Raw genomic sequence first — 18,473 nt, 5'->3', positions numbered from 1 at the left:
CTTGAATAATTGAAAGGTGGGATATGTAGAATAGAGTTATTCAAGGTATTAAAGAGCCTGTCGAAGGGCTTTGGTGGGTGAAGGAGCCGCCGAAATGGAGCACCTCAAAGTTTCGAAATTGAGGAGATTAGTCCAAACTATGATCTAGTTTGAATCTGACGTACGACTTTAACAAAAAAGTCGTGAAGCGAAGTGCAATTGTCTTGATGTCTAGGAGGGTGTTGACGTGCGTCACGATTTTTTTCTTGGACGTTGGCCGCTCCAAGCTCCAGTGCCCACATCCCCGGTTTAGCCGAGAATTGATTGTCACACATCATCACGTGCTTCTTGCATCATCATCTAAACCAGCAATAGATTGATTGTTAATGAAGTCTTGAGGCAATGGAAATGAATTTATACAATGCTACATCATGATCCGTACTCGAGTTGCTTGTGCAAAGAGTCTTACCGAATGATGTTTCGAGTAAAAAACAATGCTCCCCAAACAATTTTGAGTGGTCTGGCAGTCTCAGGTTGATTCTCCAATCAGAGTCGTAGAAGGGTAACTGAGCAAGAATCTACATAGTATATCGAGCCTCGATTGCAGGTGGAAAGCAAGCAGGCAAGTCAATTGATGGCCATTGGCGAAGGTCATATCAACATTGAGGCGAAGCCGTCTATACCTCGTGATCATCGCCTATAAACCATAATTACCCGATCGCCAGCAATGCCAGATCCATGGAACCGAGATCTGTCATTTCAGCTTTGAAATGAATAAGAGATGGTTGGATTAAGCTTAGATCAAGATCGCATGGGAGCCAAGCATGACCTCTGGCGTTACCAGGAGCTCTGACAGATGCGTTTCTCCTAGGAAACGCTTTCGCTTTCGGTTCACTGTGGTGATGCTATCGTGAACTTCCGTTGTTTATGTATGGATGATGTAGTTTGAGAATAGCCTATAGGTCCAGAGGATATAGGTACCTCGGTAACAAGCTTCTGGGGTCTTCCCAATATCTGCAGCCACAGGTTTTGATAGATGGTTGGTCAGGTGTTCGCATACAAGGTTAAGAGCAGAGTTCACGATTGAGATGGGAACAAAGAAAAAGAGTAAAAACATCACTCGGGAAAATGCAGCACGCCTGGGAGGTCAAGCATACCCAAGAAGCTGAAAACCATAATATTGTTGAGTTCAAATTGAAGCGAGCCTCAAAACTCTATGAAACGTTGGCAGCCATATCCTGTAAGCAGAGACACTAGTACGTAATTTGTGTATTCCCCTGTTGCAAGGGGAACAGCACACATGACCTCCGATGGAGCTCGTCAATTGACTAAACCATTGGCAATTAAACATCTGGCATCGTGACCTATTCTCAGCCCGTTTCAAATCATTGAGGTGCAGGGAGGTTACGTATTCTATGGTGGATGTATGCGACATCGATATACCTAGGTACGGAGTACTTTCTGATCAGGCGGTAAAAAGCATGCCGGATTTAATTTACACAAGGGGGTTTTGGATTACGAGGCACTCAAGGCCAATCGTACAGGCACGAACCTCGTGATCACCACTAATCTCGTCAAAAATACCAGAGAATGCCGTGTGATGCTGTTGGTGTAACTTGTCGGACCTGTCGAGGCCGTGATAGTCGCTGCGAAGTAGCGGAGCGGCAGGGGACGAAACCGCCGATTGGAAGATAGATTCAGACATGGCCAAGCCTCAGTCGATCAGGGACGACATTGTCCAGATCTCCAGTTTCAGTGGCAGATGCAGGAAGAGCACTACACTTGTACACCACCGGCTAATCGGTACAGAAGGGAGACGTACCAAAGTACATATCGAGAAAGAGCTTGGGCCGTCGGCATCTCTGTGTTATCTGGGGAAGAGAATTCGAAGATAACCTGTATGAGCCTTGTTTGTAAGAGGCAACTCATGCCGGTCATCTTCACAGTATCAGAATAACGACCATGTACACATTATTCTATACTGAAGCTGACGCAAGGAGCATCGCCGCGAAAAACTAGTCAATTCTCCTTCTTCTTTGGAATAACCAAATGTCGGGTTTCTTGTTGAACCTTGAAAGGAAATATGCACCAGGTCACATTTGCAACCAGCACGTGTCTGTGCCGTTTGTCTGCGTAAAAAGTCAATGGACCACTTCGATATGATGAACCAAGAAAACATGGATGATAATTTACATAGAATTGATAACTAACAACGTATCCTCAGGGTTCAAAGCAGCTATGGAAATGTGCCCATAGCATATCCAATATCATAGGCCCCAACCTCGCTTGTTAGTTAGGAAGCTCCATTCATTCTATGGTGACCACCTCCGGGTGATGTTTTGAATGTCCCGGTTCATCAAAGCTAACTGTTTCCCCTCACCGCAAGACGCCAGATATGGGCTCTAATTTCTATCGAGGACTATCACTCGTCGAGGTGAGGGACATGAAGCTATCGTGACTATGCATGGGCGACCCCCGGCCCCGGATGGCACACCCAAAAAAGCATCCACATGGGTTGGCATCCATGTGGTTTGTTTTTGGCTACGTCCAGTGGTTAGTACCTTGAGGAGGCTGAAGTCAAGTACGCAGACGGTACCTGAGGATCTCCGGGGAGCCAGCAGCAAATATTCGGCCGGGTATCAATGGACGAATACCCACAAACAGGGCAGGATACTTTTAGACAGTGGAGTCTATTGCCCACCAACTGTGAATCCTCAGGGAATATCTTCGTCTAGGCGTTTCTGGGGGCCCTTCGATCAACCACTAGCTGCCGTCGTCGCGGAAAACTCTTCCCCAACATCCCACTTGGCGGCACCTTTAAAAGGTGACCGGTTAGATGCCAGCAAGGTGCCGCAGGTACCTGAAAGATACATGGACAAGATAGCTGTAACGTGTTTCGAGAAGCAGAACAAGCAGGTTTTCTCAACGGGGAAATAGAATCGACAAGTACCCTGCTGTGCCGAAGCTTGCCAGTTTGTCCTCAGGTTAGGCTAGGCGAGGGTTTGGCCTGATTGGTTGCCTCTTCGAGTCTTGAATCCAGGTGCAGACGTATCATGACAATGGTGCGTATTTCAATAATTGACTTTGGATTTCAAGGTGCATGTTATTCTGTATGTTCATAATCAATGCCATTCATAAAAAGTGATACTGAATACGAGGACCCGATGAACTGTCCCTCTGGAGACAACCGGGAATGGCGGCTTCGTGAGGACGCAAGGTGCAACTATGAGTATTGATTGGTATGTACTCTGTAGGACAGGCAAAAATAGAAACTTCCATGACCAGGTCCAAAGTGAAAATGGAAGCTTGAAAGAAGAGGTGGGTAGCATAGCATGTCACATACGGTACCCAAAGAGGCAGCAGGGTGGAGACAAGACAGTAACAAGACGCATTGCAACGGAGCACGGAGACTTCGTGACGTTCAGTAACCGTCGACAAGCGGCTGACGGTAAAGACGGGAACTTGTGTGGATGCTTCGTCTATCATAAATGGAAATGATCATGATAGACTCCATGTTGGTATTGGACGTCATAGGCAAAGGAACAGTTCTATACATCAGGCAAGGATGTGTAAGAATCTGATAGTAATAGTGGTCTGATGCCTAGACATGGAATGCAAGAAAGATGGACATGCTGGATCTGGCAGACTCTGCTATGCCTACTTGGCGATTAAATTCGAGATTCTCATATTGAACTTCAGGGTATGCTCGGTAACAGTCGTAAGTAAACGTACAATATTCATATCCAGTCTATGTATCTTGTTTAAACCTTCTAGGTCAGCTGATGAATCGATTGGCCTGTGTAATAGTAATAAAATGAAAGTATCAGATCACGAGAACTTCATTTCTCAGAATTCAACATCGTGGCTTCGTCAACAAACACGCCTCACTCGCTGAACCAGCACCAATGAATACAGTACCTAGTCTAGCCGCACACCCCTTTCAAAACGGGTATTTCGATCTGTCTCTTTTTTCTGCCAACCTCGTGACGCGTTAAAAGACCATACCGTATCCAAGCGCCGGATGCGGGGTGCAGTGGGCAAAAAACCCCAAAAAAATACAAGGAAGATTTGCTAACCAAGAGACGCCCATGACAAACGAGAAGGGCCACGAGATGGCATCAACAGAAAAGCTTGGGTGCAGTGGACACAGGGCAAGCACGCAATTCGTAGGCAATGGATACCCTTTCCTCTAGAGGTTACTGGGACGTGCGATGCAACAAAGGGAAAACGGTGGCTGTCGCGAGTGCTGCAAGATCAAGTAAATCGGGGGTAATGGAAACACGGGAGATGAGATGAGAAGCGGGCCGTGGGGAAAAAGCTTTGAAGGGTTTTTTTTTCTTCGCTGTCTTGTGCCCAGATCCAGACCCAGATCCAGACCCAGATCCAATCCAAACCGGGGGAGACTGGAGTCAAAGGGGAAAACCTGGGGGTAATAGAAATCCAGATCCAAGTCTAAAAGGCCTTGGCCAAGACCTTTTCGGTGCTTCCGGTCCTCGGCCGTGTGGGGCTCTTCCGGAGGAGTCCGGGGCTCAGCTCCCTCCGTGTGGGTGCCGGCTCCGTTCCTTGTGGGACAATGTACACATAATCGTGTTCTTTTTGCGTAACAAAACAGAATCAAGAGGGGAATGAGGAGGGGAAAGAGAGGTCAAAGCATCAACTTAGATTTTGAGGGGAGAACTGGAGTCTGGGGTATTGGAGAAAGGGAGCTCCCAGGTGAAGAAGCTTGGGGCACTCTGGACACTTCATGAGAGTCTCAATCGATCATCAGACACAACTGAGGCCAGACAAAACGAACCTATACAAACTTTACCATTAGTCGATTGTGCTGTGCAACTCAGTCTTATGCCAGAACTGCCTCTTATTCCGTGATAGCCATTGAACCAACACCTCGTGCTGCAGTCAAATGCTACTCGAGGAATCCTCGAAGCTCAACAATTGTGTCATTGTCATCATTGATGGCACGCCGGAGATGGTACCTGTACGTAAGTACCGAACAAGCGGCCCCGCGTCGGCCGGAGGAACCCTGTCGTGACTCCGGTTCTTTCAACACATCAAATCGCATTGCTGCACAGTACAGTAAAGACTCAAACTCCAACCAACAGGTGAGCTGTGCTCTTCTTGCACCATGGTTTATGCCCATGGGGAAAGGAAGTACGTATTCATCTTGCCAACGCATTATTGCGAATTTCATGATCGTGACCGTAACCGGATCTGGGGGAATGGATCTATCATTTCCCATCGATAGACACAATTATTCCCCCCTGGAAATCGAGACTAGTGCTTGGCCCCGTGATCGTCCCCCTTAAAATCGGTCAGGCCTTTCAAGGTCTGGAAGTTTCGGTGAGCACTGGGTTTCTGTTTCTTCGGTCAGGTGAGCCAGATTTGGTCTATTGTCTGGGGTATGAAAGCTTTTTCAGCTAGGTATTTTTGACTTTTTGTTTTTGTTTGTTGCTGCGGTCAGAATTCTACGCCAGCTTCCCGTCTGGGGTAGTGAGTCGTGTATACATTCTAATTCAGGTACACTACATTCTTGGGTCCTGCAGAAATTGCCATGGCGTCCGTACAGCACAATAGAACGTGCTCTACCAAACAAGGATTGAATTTGGTGGGAAAGTGAGGTATCCGCCGCCTGTTGGTAGACCTGGAACCAACCATGGTGTACCCTTTCTTGGCTGATGTGAAACCCCAGCATTATCTTACACAATGCAAACCTTGAGCTGACACAATTCTCTCGCTGTTACGGATACAGTGATCCATGAAGCCAATTCAGTTTGGAAAATGCGTGATAATCGATACAACGGGTCCTGAATGGATACTTGATACTCCAGTCAGCACCCAATTGAACCTAGTCAGACGCAACACGTTCTTGATTGTCGAGAGTCACTGATGTGACCGTTTTGTACGCCTAACTGTACGGTTCTATACCGTCAAACTCAAACATGCCCATCATTTATAGTAAATATACATTACCGATACATCATTCCAAGCGTCTAAACAACGCTGATGGAAGTGCAGACGAACCGGGATGACGGGATAGATGCCAATGCTTGTTCCCGAAACTGTTGAAACTCAAAGAGATAAACGGAGAGTAATAGAAGACTGGAAAAACCGGAATTCAAGGTAGGATCTGCGTGTCACGAAGTTGCCATTGACGATGACTCGCAGAGACAAGCCCGCGAGTTCCTAGGTGGGCGAGGTGAGTGGTGAATTGCACCATCCTCCACACCGTTTGGGTGAACAAAACAGGTTAACTGTGGGGTGCCGTTTGCATGCATAGCGCATGGATAGTTGTGTAGACTTACGTTATCCAAGTCTGAGAATGGAGGCTCTTGTATTTCGATTTAGAGTGAACTACTTTGAGGTGCAGTTGGTCTCTCAGAATCTCATAACCAGACACTTTTGAATGCCCATCATACGAGACCTGGAGTTGCCAGGTCTCAATATCAGAATGGCAGCAGAGTTGAAGTCTACCAAACAACTCTCCCATTGGCAACCGAATATGCACTAGTGATGTCAAACGAAAATCTGGAGAAAAGGCGGGCAAAACTGCAGAGCCTCGAATAACCGGGCCTGTCTTCCCCACTAACAAATTCAGGACATTCCTGGGGCTCTCTGTCTGTGACTGTGAGTGTTAGGTTGTTCAGAGGCGGAGACAGTCACAGAACTGAACGGCCAGGAACCAGACGCTTGGTCCAAAAACAAGGGCTTCCTCTTGAGGCTTAGGTTGGAAGTACTATTGGGTAATTGAATGGGGCTTTTTCTCCTTGTACACCGTGAGGTCATGATCACGATCTGGGTCTGGGGGGCGTTGCTGCAGCCAAAGACAAAATCTTTCTTTCTCGACTCTTCTGGCGGGCTGGCTTAGTTGGGGGATTGGATCCGCTTCAGTTCAGTTCGGTTCGGTTCAGTTCAGGAGGGGTGGTACCAAATTGAGGACACTGTATCTCTCTCTGACCGACCGGCCCGGTGGTTTGTTTTTGATCATTTATTATTATGTTTACTTTTGTTGGTTTGTCAGGTTGACGGCCTGGCTAAGTGCAGAACGTCTTGCACAAATCGCAGAGAAATCGGGCAAGCTACAGGTAAACTTCCATCACTGCCTGCAGGTGAGGACGCCCAAATCTCTAAGTCAGGTCAGGTGCTGTAGCGCTGTGGCGGGGTTGTTCCAGCACCCGTACGCTCACTAATTCTCCTTGTCCGGCTTGCCCGGTGTCAAAGAGGCAAATGCAAAATGCACACCCGTCTGGCTGCCCGCCTTACAATGCCCAGCGAACTCCCAGCAGGGTCTGCCCCACAAAGTGGAAGGGGAAGGGGGTGTGGTCAAGGTGAGCGGCTTCGTTCTTACAAGGGATGTGGTTTTTTTTATGGCAGCGTGACAGCTTTGCTCGGTACCTAGAGGTTGTATTTACGTACGAACGGTGTAAGAGAAGCGAATATGGATGTTGACCGTGTACGTTTGGATACAGTATTATGGAGACCAGACAGTCAATGCTGGTACGTACCTCCTTTCAGTTGCAAGTACCATCGTAGTTGTTGTTGAGAGACACTTTAACACTGGGAGTATATAAAGCTTCCATCGCCAGTCCCATGGTCCCCTCGAAAGTTAGAGAGATAAGTCACTTGACCTCTTTTTCGAACAATAAACCTCTTCATCTTCGAATTGCTTCTTCTCCTCATCTAAAGAAGCATTCTCTTTCTTCCTCTATCCTACCCCTTATCCTGTCTATTTAAAGATCCTTTCCCAGTACCCCTGGCTTGATCTTTGAACTACCAACTATCCCAACTTCTCCACGTATCAAGAGAGCTTTTGTTATCTCTCATATCATCTTCAGTTTCTATTTACGACAGGGCTGACGGATGGCTGCGTTGAGTTCGTGCACTCCGGAACCATAGACAGACCGACCCTGCGTTAGCTGGAGGTCTGCCAGTGCCTGCGCCTGTGCTAACCAGATGTCAGAACTATAACCTACCCTCTCATCTGAGAAAACAACAACAACCGTCCAAATCAAGTTATTCTCTTTTTGAATAACTTTCTTTCTGCAAACTTCGGCATTCCCGACTCTTGCTATTTTCAGTGACGAATTGATCGTCACCTAAAACTTCAAGCCGGTAAGTAGCGGATAAGTCTTATCAGACTATTATGGCACTGCCCCATCGTCATTCTACACAAAGACCCCAGAAATTGCCCTTATCGCAAAACTGGCCCCATTGATTGGCTTCCCCCTTGATTTCCTACCCAATGATGAGAATACGAGAGCCGGCCCGGGCGGCTTACACCGGTATTTGCATGCTCCGTACCAGAGATAAGCTCAGTTCGAGGTATTCGCAGCCGCAATTAGCACAAGCACCAGCACCAGCACCAGCACCAGCACCAGCACCAGCACCAGCCCCAGCCTCTATGCTATGTAGCGGCTTTCAGATCCCCGATCTAGTGGCGTCTAGCGAGTATGAACGCCCTAGAACGAGGCCAGGAAGTTTGGCATCACAGGCGCAGTCAGCTGGCCCCGTATCCTTGGTTTGAGCCTCTATCCGAGACTCGAGCTGAGGTAGCTACGGGACAGAGACGGTGAAGGCGGCTGTTATCTACAGTTTCCTTGTGCTGTTTTCTGTAGGCTGAAAAGCCTATATAAGACGGTCGTGGCTGGCTTTCATCTCGTCTTTCCCTCCATCATCCCCACGTCTTTATTCATTCGTTTTCCCATCTTGCGTTTATACCGTCATAATCCACTTTACAGCCAAGGCATCTCGCCGAAGATGGCGCACATAACAGAATCACCGACTGACATGTTTCCTTCTCAGAATTTCCCTGAATACTCAGAACCTTCATCCAACATGACTGCTATCTCCGCCAACCCCGTGGCCAACGTCAAGGCCACTGAGGCCAGCCGTGGTCCTTCTCCCCAGCCCACTCACTTCTCCGTTCCTCTGCAAAATGGAAACGGTGGTAACGGTCACCGCATTCTGCGATCTGCTACCGTTGGCTACATCGCCCCTGAGTTCACTGGCAAGTCTGAGCAGAAGAAGACTGTCAAGTCTTTGATCGGAGCTGCTGGCTTCGTCCCTGAGCACCAAATTGATGAGCAGATTGAGTGGTTCTACGAGAACCTGGGCATCGATGATGTCTACTTCGAGCTTGAGTCCCCTGATGTCATCTCCAGCCATATCACCTCTCTCTACGCCGCCAAGGTTGCTTCCTTCGCTCGCGAGGACAAGCAGGAGGAGATTCGCCTGGACATGGAGGCCAGCGACCACGCCATCTACATCGACACCAGTGTTGCTGGACGCACCAACATCGCTGGTCCTCGCTACGAGGAGCGCCTTGAGGCCAAGTACATCGACCACCCCGGTACCAGCAAGTACCGTGTTGAGACCTTCCGATCTCCCGCTCTCCTGAGCCCCAAGTCCAAGGCCACTCTCCGATGCTACTTCGTCTACCAGTGCCGATTTGCTACTCCCCCTGAGGAGACTGATCCCAAGGAGACCAACCTCGACCTCATCGCCGACCATGGTTTCCTCCAGAAGGCTACCGCCAACACCAAGCAGATCTACCAGGACATTATCGAGCTCGCTGTGAACCGAGCTGGTCCCGTCATCGAGGTCTTCGACATTGAGGACACCGACGAGAAGCGAATGGTTCTTGCTTTCCGATCCCGCACTGCCCAGGGTCTCTTCTCTGCTCTCAGTGATCTCTACCACTACTACGGTGTCACCTCCACCCGAAAGTACCTCGAGCAGTTCTCCAACGGTATCACCGTCATGAGTGTCTACCTCCGACCTGCCACTGAGACCACCGAGAGCCGCGAGCAGTTCCCCTCTTGGGATGAGTCTATCGACCAGATCTCCAAGGAGGTCTCTCTTCTCTACTGTCTCCCCCACAACAAGTTCCACAACCTCTTCCTTGACGGACAGCTCAGCCTCCAGGAGTCCGTCTACGCCCACTCCGCTTGGGTTTTCGTCCAGCACTTCCTCAACCGATTGGGTCCCGAGTACGCCTCTCTCGCCGAGCTTTTGGATGTTAAGAACAACGCTCAGCAGGCTCTCCTCTCCAACCTGAAGCGCCGTCTCCGTTCTGAGACCTTCACTCCTGACTACATCTACGAGATTATTCAGAACTACCCCGGTCTCGTTCGCGCTCTCTACGCTTCCTTCGCCAACAACCACCTTGTTAAGGACCAGGAGGACCCCGTGAAGGTTGTCTCCTCCAGCCTCTCCGTCGAGGTTCTCTCCGACGAAGCCCTCAAGGACAAGATCTCCAAGAACGTTAACAACGAGCACGACGAGATGGTCCTTACTGCTTTCCGTGTCTTCAACAACGCCATCCTCAAGACCAACTACTTCACCCCCACCAAGGTCGCTCTGAGCTTCCGTCTCGACCCCAACTTCCTCCCCGAGGTTGAGTACCCCAAGCCCCTCTACGGCATGTTCCTCGTCATCAGCTCCGAGTCTCGTGGTTTCCACCTGCGATTCAAGGACATCTCTCGTGGTGGTATCCGAATCGTCAAGTCTCGCAACAAGGAGGCTTACGGCATCAACGCCCGATCTCTCTTCGATGAGAACTACGGTCTTGCCAGCACTCAGCAGCGCAAGAACAAGGATATCCCTGAGGGTGGTTCCAAGGGTGTTATCCTTTTGGACCCTAAGCAGCAGAACCGTGCTCGCGAGGCTTTCGAGAAGTACATCGATAGTATCCTTGATCTTCTCCTGCCCGCTGAGACCCCCGGTATCAAGAACCCCATTGTCGACCACTACGGCAAGGAGGAGATCCTCTTCATGGGTCCTGATGAGAACACTGCTGAGTTGGTTGACTGGGCCACTGAGCACGCTCGCTCCCGTGGCGCCCCCTGGTGGAAGTCCTTCTTCACTGGCAAGTCTCCCAAGCTTGGTGGTATTCCCCACGACACTTACGGTATGACCACTCTGTCCGTCCGCGAGTACGTCAAGGGTATCTACCGAAAGCTGGAGCTTGACCCCTCCACCATCCGCAAGATGCAGACTGGTGGTCCCGATGGTGACTTGGGAAGCAACGAGATCAAGCTCGGTAACGAGAAGTACACTGCCATCGTTGATGGCTCTGGTGTCCTTGTTGACCCCAACGGTCTTGACCGCGAGGAGCTCCTTCGCCTTGCCCACGGCCGCAAGATGATCATCGAGTACGACATCTCCAAGCTGTCTGCTGAGGGTTACCGAGTTCTGTGTGACGATGTCAACATCACTCTCCCCAACGGCGAGGTTATCAACAACGGTACCTCTTTCCGCAACACCTTCCACCTCCGCGACACTGGCAGCGTCGACTGCTTCGTTCCTTGTGGTGGTCGCCCTGCCTCCATCGACCTCATCTCGGTCAACCGTCTCATCAAGGATGGCAAGTGCATCTTCCCTTACCTCGTCGAGGGTGCCAACCTCTTCATCACCCAGGAGGCCAAGCTCCGTCTCGAGTCCGCTGGCTGCATTCTGTACAAGGATGCCTCTGCCAACAAGGGTGGTGTGACTTCATCCTCTCTCGAGGTCCTTGCCTCTCTGTCCTTCGACGATGAGGGCTTCGTCCAGAACATGTGCCACGATGCTCAGGGCCAGGCTCCTCAGTTCTACCAGGACTACGTCAAGCAGGTTCAGCTCAAGATTCAGGAGAACGCTCGCCTCGAGTTCGAGGCCATCTGGCGCGAGCACGAGCAGACCGGAACTCCCCGATCTATCCTCTCCGACAAGCTGTCCGTCGCCATCACCGACCTCGACGAGAAGCTCCAGCACTCCGACCTCTGGGACAACGAGAAGATCCGCCGATCTATCCTCGAGGATGCCCTTCCCCGTCTTCTCCTCGAGAAGATTGGTCTCGACACCCTCATCGCTCGCATCCCCGACTCCTACCTCCGAAGTATCTTCGGTTCTTACCTTGCTAGTCGTTTCGTCTACGAGTTCGGCAGCAGCCCCAGCCAGTTTGCCTTCTTTGACTTGTAAGTTTAACCCTTCATATTCCCATTTGAATAACATATACTAACTACTTCACAGCATGTCTAAGCGCATGGCTCAGATTGGCAACTAAAAAAGTTGATTGCTTGGATCATAAAATGGTGTTGAAGCGTATGATTTGATTGTTTTTACAAGCATATAGCATTGTTTTTCCCCTCTGATGAGAGATGAGCATAGTTACGGTGTGTTTGCGATATTTGAGAATGGTCCTGGCATGGACCTAATGAATGGATGGGCCACGGATGGCATGGCAAGGTTACAGAAAAGTCAGAAAAGACTATGTTTATGTAGTCGATAATAATTACACCTTTTGAAGTTCATTTCTGTTTTGTCCAAATTGTGACCAGTCTTGTCTACCAAGTTCATAAATAGATGAAACTCATATTGTCTCTGCTTGCTTCTGACAGGCACTATAAAAAGATCTTATGAGACAACTGCTTGTCTCGGTACAACCACCGATTCATTTACTATAGCATAATTGAACGTCTTTGTTTAATTTGTTTATATCTGAGGTTACGATCTGGTCTGGGGCTGAGGCAGCACGTACACAGATCGTAAGATCTACGTTGTCATCTTACCATTAAGCATTGTGAAACACGATCGAGTGGCTAAAATTATATTGACGGTTTGGCCACTGACGAGACAACACCTTGCCATGTTTGTATGCATGTGTAAAGTTATATCCTGGCCTCTCAAGATGTGCATAGCTATTGGTATCGTGGCGATGCATATGTGGTTCGATTATATGGCGATAACGCTTCAGTGAAGTAGCACTGTAAAGGGCTCCGATCATTTGTCGTTGTCCAGATTCACTGGTACCGGAATGTATGCATATTGATTCCACATGCTTCAACATGGATGGCCTCGCTCAATATTGTAAAAGTTGCAGACTGCAAGGATGACATTGAGGCCCTTTTGGCTAGCATTGAGCGCCATGAAGCATGTAAATATTGACTGAGAGGGCCAGCATTAGATACACCGTATGGCGTAGCATTTGATCAAGTCATCAATGTGAGGTTTGTTGGCTTTAAATGGATATGGATCGTATTTATTCTAAACCGAAGTGAGGTTCGCAGATGCTGTACTTGGCATGAAGATACTCGCATCTAATTGGCTCACAACCAAGCTTCCCCTGAAAAAGACCCATTTAGCGTGTGGGCGTTTCAGCGTTTCAGCGTTGGTCAAGACCCAGACGCGGGTGGTTCCCCGTAGCCCGGCTGCGTTAGACGTCTTTGCAGGGAGCGCTAAGCATTTGGGAATGTTCAGGGGGTTAATGGGATGGATTCAAGAATGCGCTCCATCTTGTAATAAAGATGACGAAATAGCTTCCAAAATAAAACAGGGTTGAGATATGCTGTGTTCGCAGTGATCTGCGGCATCTGTCCTGGATACCTATCAACGTAAAGCTTGATAGAAGTTCAATTAAGAAACCATAATCAATGAGCATGACTCTATTAATACGTGACATATTTTATCAATGCTGTCCAGATCGCGATCTCTACTTTAACTGGTTCAACGGTCTTGAAGGGAGAGTCAGTTGAAACCATCTGATGCCCCCTACTATCAACTCGTCTGGCTAGACGCCTGGACCTCTTTATTGCCATTCGGCCCTAGATTGTTGCTTGTGTCTTTTGTTAGATCTGTCATGTCAATTGTCATTTATCTATTTCATCTGTATAGCTGAAACGGCATTGCTTGTACCAGCTCATCCCCCTTGGCAATACGAATTTAGGTCTCTGATGATGCCCATAGTCTCGTTACTTTTAATCGAACAGTACAAAGATTGTAGAAAAGACTTGAAGCTGATTAGGTTAGATCTGTTTTTCCTGAGTCGGTCATATCTCTTGCTAAGACTCAGTGTCAGCCCGTGGCAGTGGCAGTGGCAGTATCAGTATCAGTGTAGGTCGCTTGTCACCTACTGGTCTGTTCCTGTTCCTTACACCAAAAAAGGGCCCGCTCCACTTAGAAACGAAACTTGGACCACCATTCGTACCAAACGCCAACCAACCAACCTTTTGCGCCGCGCCGCGCCGCGCCAGGCCAGCAAGGCCAAGTTCACTTTATTATTAGTTTTAGGTCAACTTTCCACCCTCACACGGAACAAAAGATCGTCGCTCTCTCCCTCTCTCCAGTTTTCCCAAAAACCAGGTCCAGCTTCATTTTCCATGCTGAACGAGCCCGTGGCTGGCCATCGGGCACATTGATTCGACCTTTACGAACACAATTGTCATTCTGTACCTCCTTGAACGACACCAAATCGAGTACGACCGTTCTCTCCAAGTTTTATATCGCAGCAACACCCCAGCGAGCCGGGCGAACAAACAAAATAAACAAAGCCACACACGAGCAAGAATAGCCTTTCAAGGATCTGCAGCCCGGTTGCAACGAGAGACCAACAGCAAGAAACGGCCCCAAGCCCAGCCCGTCAGCGACCGAACGCCCCAAGGGACAAAAATTACTGTACCTAAAAATTAAGAAGGCGCTTTGCTAGAGCCAGGGGTCACAAGCCTCAAGGTCAGAGTGACTTGTTGACGGCAACGCCCGTCTCTGGCTATACATGATGACACGACCGTCGATTGTCCGTGCCGGTACGTGATGATCGCCTTGCTATCTCTCTCTTACATTTGTATCTGGAACGGCATTTCGAGACAGAATCCAGCCCCAATGCTCCCCTGATAAGTCTCAGCCTTTGAGATTTGGGATCTGGATTTGCAAATTGAGGCGCATCGACTTTGGCGCAGCCTCATTCTAGCTAATCCTCCCGTTGTCTCATCGCTTCTTTTTACAACACACCTTCCCCCCTGCCCCCTTTATAAAACACTTTGTGCTGGAACCCTTGGTTTCCATCGTCAACCTCTCCCTTCCTCCCTTCTTTGATTACTTTTCTTCTACGTTGCATTCTCATTTCTCGTTTATCCCTGCCCCCAGTTCATTGTCCAAGCTTCACCTCCGGGGTCGCTGCAAGCCACGATACATTCCACCGTCTGGCTTCGACATTTATTTTTCCATTCCTCGCGGTCCTGCGTTTCTTCCCAATGACACGTTAAACTGACCTTCGCAATCGTTTCGCTCGAGTGCAGATACTATCGACCTTCAAGATCACCACGCTCCCTCCGCTCAAGATCACTCCAAAAGCCCACGTCTGGCTGGTACTGCCAACTCCCTTGGCCCCCACCAAGCTGAGACTATTCGCGAGATCTCACACGACATCGCAGACGAACAAAGCCGGTCCCCTCGAGTTTCTCTAGATAATCGCAATAGCCTCGACGAGATTGATTCCTTTGCCGACGAGCTTGCCGCAGACGCTTCAGGTGCAAAGCCTCGCGCTCAAGGCGCTCGCGATAATAACAATAGCACAATGGTCCATGAGGATGCACTGGCAGTTGCGCAGAATGGCGGCGTCTCGTCGTCCGATGAAGGCGAGCTCGATGGCGACGATGACCTCGATGACGACATGATGGATAAGATCTCAAGTTCGCCTTCGATTGAAGATGGTGGGTGTTACCCTGTTGCCCCTATGGCATGGCCGCGCCGTGTCTCGTCATTACCTTCCTCCATTGGGAGCAGTGCTCCATTCACTTCTGGTTCAAGCGGCACCAGAGTTGACTCGCCATATCCCGCACCTCTCAAACACATAACCAACACAAACACAATTGCACTGCCATCACGAGCACTGCCAGAACCACCAGCACATTTCCGGAGCCATCGTCTTCAGGGTGAGTATACCGATTGCTACGACACCGACGACAACGAAAACGACGCCGAATCCGATGACGATGAAAGTTGGGATACCTTTAACTCAACAGTCGAGTTTCTTGATCACGGGGAGGAGACCAAGGCTCAGCAGGCCATTGCCAGATATGAGAAGGTGCAGATAGGACCCATCAGTAATAAAGGCTAGCTGCCTTCTTCTGAAAGGCCAGGTACACGAGATACAATGATTGAGAGTAAGGACCAGGACATATTCTACGACTGCGACCCGATGCTGGACCTCTCCGATTCGACCGACGACGATGAGAACGAGAACGACGACGAAAGCGCCGAATACGACCCCACGCTTACCGTTCCTTATGAAGAATCCTTCGAAGACGATGATCCTCCACTCTCCTTTCCTGACGACCCCAATTTCATTGATTCCGGCTGGGCGGTCGAGTGCTTACAAGACATAGAGGACATTGATTTCGAATTCGTCTACGCGCTGCACACATTTGTGGCTACGGTCGAAGGACAAGCAAATGCAACCAAAGGTGACACTATGGTTCTGCTGGATGACAGCAACAGTTATTGGTGGCTAGTCAGGGTTGTCAAAGACAGTAGTATTGGTTAGTTCGATCTGGTTACAGATTTGTTGCAGCAACTGACACCATGCTAGGATATTTGCCCGCAGAGCACATCGAAACTCCAACAGAACGACTCGCTCGCTTGAACAAACACAGAAATGTGGACGTATGTTGACGGAAACGTTGAAACGGGGTCTTGTACTGACATGCATTGCAGCTCTCTTCGGCCATGCTTGGGGATACGGCAGAGAAAAAGGCACAAAACTTCAAATCACCTATCAGATTTGGACGTAAGACGGTTACCTTTACTTCGCCAACCTACCATGACTATACCGAAATCGACGACTATTCCAGTGATGAAGAGGATATAGACAATCTGTTCGCCAGCTCGAGCACTTCCGCTAAGCAAGACCAGCAACAAGAGCAAAAGAAAGATACCCGAGATGCAACAAAAACGATATCGATTGTCGAGGACGATTCCTCAGAGGAGAGTGCCAGGGTTGAGCCGCTGAAGCCTCGCTCAGGCAAGGAAGTCAAGATGGCTATGGAGCCTTCCAAGGTTGACACCGTGGAAGAAGAGGATGAGGCTAGGGGCAGTGATGATATTCTATTTGACAAAGAGCAAGGGCCAAGTCGATCCCGCAACGGCACTGTCAGGAACACCGACTCTTTCTTTAGAGACGAGACTGTCGAAACCAAGAAGATCACTCTTACGCCTAACCTATTGCGAGACGACAACCAGTCTCGGCCATCGCAAGATTCTACGAAGGACAATAGATCCAGGGGAAGTATCGATAAGCTTGATAAGGAGCTCATGTCCGATAAAGAGAAGAAGAAGCATCAAGACAAGAGCCGAAAAGAGAAGGAAAAGAAGCCAAGCGCGATCCGAAGTTTCTTTTCCAGAAAGGACAGAAAGAAGTCGGTGGACGATGACGACGAATCTTTTGGAAAACGTTCTATGGACATGACCTCCGAGCCCCGAGATAGTGAGTCGATCGAGGAGGTTGCATCACCAGAGAGACAGCCACAACGAAGCACCAGCAAGCTTCAGAAACAGATACCCCGAAACGAAACATCGTCTGGAAAGGGCGAGCCATCATCGACGATGGAGCTGGCTGCTTACCTGGCTGAGTCTCGGGTTAACGATGTGTCAAACGTACCACCCGCATCAATGCGCATTGTGAACCCCGAGACCAAGGAGACTCATGAAGTGCCGTCGAGTACGCAATTCGGGAACAACAACTCCAGAGCACGGGCCTCTTCGGCCGCTGCGCAGCATGATGATACGAAGGCGTTGGCTAGGGCACTTGGTCGCAGTGCCAGCACAGGAGATGAGCCTAGGACGACACGGACAAGCAAGCCTCGCCCCCTCATGGATGTTGATGAATTGACTAGTTCTGATGACGATGACGACGATGATGACACCGCATCTCAGCCAACCACTCGAACAACACCGGAACAGGGTGTTGAGAAGAAACCTGAAGGTATTTTGCGGCCACAACTTCCTGGGGCATTCCCGGACAGTTTCGATGCAACTGCCAAGCAACCTCCAGCTACCACAGAACCTGGCGCGCAGCAGAGCCGTCTGTCAGAATCACCAATACAGGTGTCGCCTGTTAATGGAGTACGACCACCTGCATTGGAGGTCGACACATCCTCTCAAGATGGACGATCATCATCCGAAGTACCGTCACCAGAGCTTGGGCCTGGAGATGCAACACCAAAAGACGTCAGCCCAACGAGAAGCGTCAAAGAGCCTGGCTGGGATGACGAGAAGCTACGTGCCTTCTTTGACGATGGCGAGCATGTCCGAGACCTTCTCATGGTCGTTTATGATAAGACAGACGTTGAGCCTGTGAGCAAGGACCATCCAGTGGTCAGCGGGATGTTCAGGGAGCAAAACGCAAAGCTAGCGGAGATTACTACTGTAAGTTTTATCACTATCTTATGAGACGATCTTTTGTTTGAACCAAGAACTGACAGCAACATAGCAACTCGACAACATGCTCGGAGACTGGTTGGCTAGAAAGCAGAGACTTCGAGGTTCGCTCTGAGAGCAGCAGTGGGAGAGAGATTAAAGGTCTGGATTTGGACTTCGACAGCCCAACCAGTGGTGTTTATCTCTGTGTGAAAGTAAGATCTTTTTCTTGGTTCGTTGAACGACTTGATTATTTTGGGGATATGAATTGGGGTTCTGGACATGTCCATGAAGACGGTCCTTGATGTTAGGCTACAGGTGAAAGGCGT

The 18,473-nt window shown here is 49.3% G+C and overlaps 3 protein-coding genes across 3 annotated transcripts; all 3 read left to right on the top strand.

The window, feature by feature from the left end:
- Window positions 1-8,811: 8,811 nt before the first annotated feature.
- On the top strand, window positions 8,812-12,019 carry FIESC28_07972 (uncharacterized protein; the record flags this gene model as incomplete). Its single annotated transcript, XM_031162112.1, has 2 exons — window positions 8,812-11,930; window positions 11,986-12,019. The coding sequence occupies 2 exons, from the start codon at window positions 8,812-8,814 to the stop codon at window positions 12,017-12,019; spliced, it is 3,153 nt and encodes a 1,050-aa protein (XP_031013856.1).
- Window positions 12,020-14,506: 2,487 nt separating this feature from the next.
- Window positions 14,507-15,847, top strand: FIESC28_07971 (uncharacterized protein; the record flags this gene model as incomplete). The annotated part of the gene is made up of 2 exons (XM_031162111.1): window positions 14,507-14,534; window positions 15,027-15,847. The coding sequence occupies 2 exons, from the start codon at window positions 14,507-14,509 to the stop codon at window positions 15,845-15,847; spliced, it is 849 nt and encodes a 282-aa protein (XP_031013855.1).
- A 36-nt stretch (window positions 15,848-15,883) lies between these two features.
- Window positions 15,884-18,280, top strand: FIESC28_07970 (uncharacterized protein; the record flags this gene model as incomplete). Its single annotated transcript, XM_031162110.1, has 4 exons — window positions 15,884-16,268; window positions 16,319-16,392; window positions 16,444-18,153; window positions 18,218-18,280. The coding sequence occupies 4 exons, from the start codon at window positions 15,884-15,886 to the stop codon at window positions 18,278-18,280; spliced, it is 2,232 nt and encodes a 743-aa protein (XP_031013854.1).
- Window positions 18,281-18,473: the final 193 nt, after the last annotated feature.

This window comes from Fusarium coffeatum (assembly GCF_003316985.1).
Source record: "Fusarium coffeatum strain FIESC_28 chromosome Unknown BRIP53273_contig_179, whole genome shotgun sequence".
Taxonomy (NCBI): domain Eukaryota; kingdom Fungi; phylum Ascomycota; class Sordariomycetes; order Hypocreales; family Nectriaceae; genus Fusarium; species Fusarium coffeatum.
Note: the sequence above shows the minus strand (reverse complement) of the source record. Positions and strands in the feature narration are given on the sequence as shown.